The sequence below is a fragment of the Chenopodium quinoa genome, unplaced genomic scaffold (assembly GCF_001683475.1).
Source record: "Chenopodium quinoa cultivar QQ74 unplaced genomic scaffold, ASM168347v1, whole genome shotgun sequence".
NCBI classification, from domain to species: domain Eukaryota; kingdom Viridiplantae; phylum Streptophyta; class Magnoliopsida; order Caryophyllales; family Amaranthaceae; genus Chenopodium; species Chenopodium quinoa.
The window spans coordinates 1,240,450-1,245,552 of record NW_018744537.1 but is presented as its reverse complement, the minus strand read 5'-3'; the positions used below and the strand labels follow the sequence as shown (position 1 = coordinate 1,245,552).

The window sequence follows — 5,103 nt, the reverse complement described above, 5'->3', positions numbered from 1 at the left end:
ATTTGTAACAAATTGTTTTATTTTCTTTTTTAGTAACTTTTTTACCTACAAAATTACCATACTGCCCTTATTAAAAACTGATTAGATACTAACCTAATCTGTTATTCTAATTAAATCTCCCTATTATCATCACATCTAACCTAATGATTCCCACCAAGAATTAGCCTCACTTATCCCCTTATCCATCCATTCATCAGATTCTCTTCATCTTCTCACCCACCCTCTTCAATGCATCCTTCAACCACCTCCATTAATGACGCCCCTTTACTTCTGGAAGTTCTTCCAAATTCCAACACTCCTTCTCTTCTGTTGTTTCGATCTGGCCTACCTCACTCTCTCTCTTCTCCCAAAAGCGATCTCTTTTACCTCACTCTCTCTCCTAGTTGAAGCCCTAATTTCTCTAGATCTGGCTATTCTGATCTTCTACTTTCTTCTTCCAAAAACCCAAAAAAATGAGTTCCCCAAACGACAAAAAACCAGATCTGGGCGTTGTTGCGACCTACAAGTGCCAACGACGTACTAGGAAGATGAGGTTGATTGGAACGCGTATGGCTACTTACCTGGATATGAGGTGTACGTATGGTGTGGGTGCAAAGCTTGCTCCATACGACTCTGATGAGGAACGTGGTGGGTCTAAGGCTGCAGATCTGGGAAACAAGGGTGAGGGTTCGACCAAAAAGGGTCCTGATGTTTATGTTCTGAAGGGCGAGGATGCTGAACCCCCTTTTGCAGACCTTTCGCCGGCGACAACCGTTCAGGAGGCGGTAGATGTGGGTAGATCTAGGTCTACCCAAGTTCTGTTTGGCAAAAAAAGGGAGAGATTGGAGTCCCCTGTTGACGAGACTGTTGAAAGTGGTGGGGATTACAACCCTTCCAACTGTGGCTCCAACTAATCCTGCAGCGTATTTCTTTTCTAACCCTTAAATTTATTGATTCATTAAGATCATTTACTCTCAGTCTCTGATTTATTTGCTGGTTGTGATTATTAGCCTGATTTGCTTGCTTGTTGTGATAATTAGGCTTTGTTTGCTATTTTGAGACTTATTGGTAGTAATTGTTGACTGTTGTTGGTAATATGTGGCTTGTTTTTACTGATTTGTGGGTTATTGTTGACAAATTCTAGGATTGATGTTAGATGATGTAGTATTTTAATTGCTAGCCAATTGGTTGCCTGTGATTGGGAATTTGGGTGCTATGGTTGTTGGATATTGTTGTCTAGTTGTTGGCTTTTTCTGGTTTGTGTTATGTAGGGCTTGAGGTTGTTGATCTTTGGGTTTGTAGTTGTTCATTTGTGGGTACTGCTTCTGCTGTTGGTTGTGCTTGATCATTTGTGAGTTCTGTCAATTTGTTGGCTATTTCTGGTTTATGTTATGTATGGCTTGAGCTTAAGGTTGTACAAAATAGGCACCAAAAGCATTGGGGTTTGTAATATGATGAATGATGATGAACTTGTGGCCTACATGACTATCCCTGTATGAGTCCCCTTATCAGATGTCTGTCCCTAGGTGAACTAAGAGTCCCTGACTGTTTTGTGTGTGGGTGAAAAATCCAAGTGATGAAGGCACTCATTTGATCCATAAAATTCATAAGTTGGAATTGCTCCAACAACTTCATATGTGAGTTGTTGTTGAGGGAACCACTTATGCAATTTATGTGATAAATCAACACCCTCTGATGGATTGATGTATGTGTCTGTGTATCACAGTTGCTCTAATTTAGTAATCACTTGTTGAAAATAAACCAACCACAATTGATGTCATAAAGTTTATCAAAAGCTTGTACATGTTCAAAATAAGCTAGTCAAGACTGCCTTACAATAATAGTAACCATGACTGTAAACAAAATACACCTAACCAATGAAACTCATACAATTATCAAAATAAAAACACAAAACACTGCCTACTAGGTTTCCAGTTGCTATCCATTGGTTATGTGTGGCAGTCTCACTGTCACCTTGCTCATGTGTTTGAGTTGTATTCAGTCTGCATCAACTTGCATGCCTTCATCTTCTTCATTGGCTTCACCTGTTGATATGAATTAGTGTTGAGGTAATCAACAGCTTGTTGAACCACATTCCTGTCCAACTGTAGTTGCTCTGGCAACATGCCAAGTCTTTCCAGCCTTTTCTTCCCTTTGTGTGGTGGGGAAAGTTATTCCCTCCTAGATGCTTAAGAATTTCTTCCATGCAACCTTGTAGTGTTATCCAACAGTGCTTGTTCAACACTGGATTGAACAATTCATAAGCCTCTTTGACCTTGTCTATGAGTTCCCCCAAGTTCTTAGGAAATGATTGGTATTGTATCGATTGTATGACATTGAACAACCCAAGATCTAGCACATTTAAGTCTGGTGACTGAGCTGGCTGGTAAATAAATTGAATTGTGAACCCATGTGACTGACAGGCAGCAATAAATTCCTCATCCTTAGGAATTTGATGAGGTCTGGCATTATCCCACTGAATCCATGTCCTTGGACAGATGGGGTGGCCATTTACTTTTGATGGCTGAATTACTTTGTTCAGGAGCATTGCCCTGATTGCCTCCTTGTTCACATTCTGTGTTGCCTTTATTTCCACAGCTCCAGCCTCCATGTTTTTGCTTTTTTTCTTTGTTGTGCTCTCATACACAAATGGAAAGATTCCATACTTTCCATCATGTAATACTACTCCATGGGTGTCAAATATTGACTTCCCTATGACTGCCATGAACATGCCTTTTACCTTGAACCTTTTAGACTGTTGGCACCTATATGGGTTAGGTTCATTTGGCAGGAGATAGAACCTCCTTGTTTCTGGGTTCAAGTAGAACCATTTTTCATCAATGTGTACTACATGCTGCATATCCACAAACTTAGGGTCCCCATTCTCTACAGCAGGAAGTAGATGACTTAAAACTCATTTCAGTCTTGCTATCTTGTGGTTGGATGTCAGTGCTGGGTGATTTGTGCTTGTATGTGTTCTGAGTCTCCCTTTTTTCTTTAATTTATGGATGGTGACATGTGAGATTTTGAGAGCAGCTCCATAGCTTCTCTCAGTTGTCCTCTTGTACAGTGGGACTGATTGCATAAACTCATCTGTGTACTCTGTTGGTTTGGGTCCAGTTTTGCCAAGCTTCTTGCTTCTGACATCTATCACATTCCCCACTGCCATTTGGGATTTTATGTCTGTGAATAACCTCTGAATTGTTGACCTGTGCACATTGAACTTGCTTGCTTGCTGTGATAAATACCCTCTTGGCAATTCCCCACCCTCTAGCTTCAAAAGAAAAGCATCAACAAGTTCCCTTTTTTGGGAAACAGTGAGCTGTTTTCTGCCTTTGGGTTGCTGCATTGCGTCTTCATGTATCAAATTGTTGTCATTGTATTCAGCCTCTTCCATGGTGCTTGACTAACTGTGTTCCATATTGCTTTCATCATTTAGCATTTAATCAATGCTGAAAAAATCATCATCTAAAATTTCTGCCATGTTGCCTATTCTAATGATGCTGAGTTCCCCAAATTTCAGGGCTGGTAATGAAGTGGGGTGGCTGTTTTTTGATTGCTGTGTTGTAGCTGAACCAGAGGAAAAAGATGAAGATGTTGTAATTGACCTAGGACTAATTAGTTGTAGGATGATAGTTTAGGTCTAACTTTTGTGAAGAAACAATGGTGTAATTGATTATGGAACTTTTGGTTGAATGTTTGGAAAAAATTCTGGCAGGTTCTATAGATACCCACCTTGAATGAAAAATTCAAAGGGAGGGAAAAATTTGGGTAAGGACTAAATTTTTAAAAAGGAGGGTAAAATTTGGCCCCCAAAAATTTCAGATTCTCTCTCCTTCTCTTAAAAACCGGACCACTTTCCCTCCTTTTTTAATGAATTAATCAAATGCCCCTCTTTCCAATTACCCACCCCTAAACACCCATTAAAAGTTTTGCCTAGGCCTCCGTGAACGGTACGTTTGTTGCAAATAAATATTAACGGAGGTAGTACATATATATATATATATAAGAAAAAAGTGTCATATCATCCTTTTCTAGCTTTTAATTAATTTTTTCTAATCTCTGCCTAGGCCTCCGTGAACGGTACGTTTGTTGCAAATAATCATTAACGGAGGTAGTGTATATATATATATATATATATATATATATATATATATATATATATATATATATATATATATATATATATATATAAAAGAAAAAAGTGTCATATCATCATTTTCTAGCTTTTGATTAATTTCTTCTAATCTCTTCCTAAAATGATGCACAAAAAAATTGTGTTGTTGTGTGAAGGAAAAACTCAATTTGTAACTGTCGAACGCGCCTTACGCGTGAATGAAAGAAACCCAATACTAGTCCCTTTTTCAAGCCCCTAGTTTTATCAAAAACCAGGAACGGACCTCGCGATTTCAGTTTGTAGTCAGTCAGGCCGCCGGCGATCGGAGTGGGTCGGCCTTCCTTTTCGGTCGCCGGGGCGCCCCCCTATCAAGACTCCAACCCAACCGCAACGGTTCTTGCAGTGGTACCTTTTATTTTCGACTAAGTGTTCTGGCCTTCACATCACCGGCCGTTTTCTGCTATTCCCGCCTATCCCTGTCGTGATCTGTCGAATTCTTTCGCGTGGGTGTTGTCCCTGGCCGCCCCTTTTTTTTAGCGACACCTCTATCTGCTATGGTGGTGGTGCTCATAATCCCACTGTCGTTTGTTTTATTGGGACATGTCGGTCCTTCGCGAGGGAGCCCAAGGTGGTTGTATTGCTGCCAGTGTCTGTCTTGGTGGTAGGGTCTCGGCCACCGCCGGTCTACGGTTGCAGTCTGGGTTTCGAGTTGGCCGCCGAATGCCTCCCCGTAGGTTTTCGGTTTTCTAATTGTTGTTCTACTTTGTTGTTGGTTTCTTTCGTGAAGTTTTCGCCAATTTCCTTTCCCTTTTCAATTATTCTAGCTAGTATGGATTGTCGCTTATTACTTGATGCCCTAACACACATCCACTTGAACAATGATTTTAACGAAACCATCATCAACTTTGCCAAAAATAATTGTCCTCGGAACATTCTTAATCAAGAAAAAGACTTGAAAGAGGAGGGTAATTCTTACTTCAAGAAAGGTGAAGTCGTTCTTGCTGGGG

The 5,103-nt window shown here is 40.3% G+C and overlaps 1 protein-coding gene across 1 annotated transcript; it reads right to left on the bottom strand.

Moving 5' to 3' along the window:
• Nucleotides 1–2,020: 2,020 nt before the first annotated feature.
• LOC110698927 lies at nt 2,021–2,839 on the bottom strand. The gene has a single exon (XM_021876431.1). It carries the CDS (start codon nt 2,837–2,839, stop codon nt 2,021–2,023), a length of 819 nt encoding a protein of 272 aa, XP_021732123.1.
• Nucleotides 2,840–5,103: the final 2,264 nt, after the last annotated feature.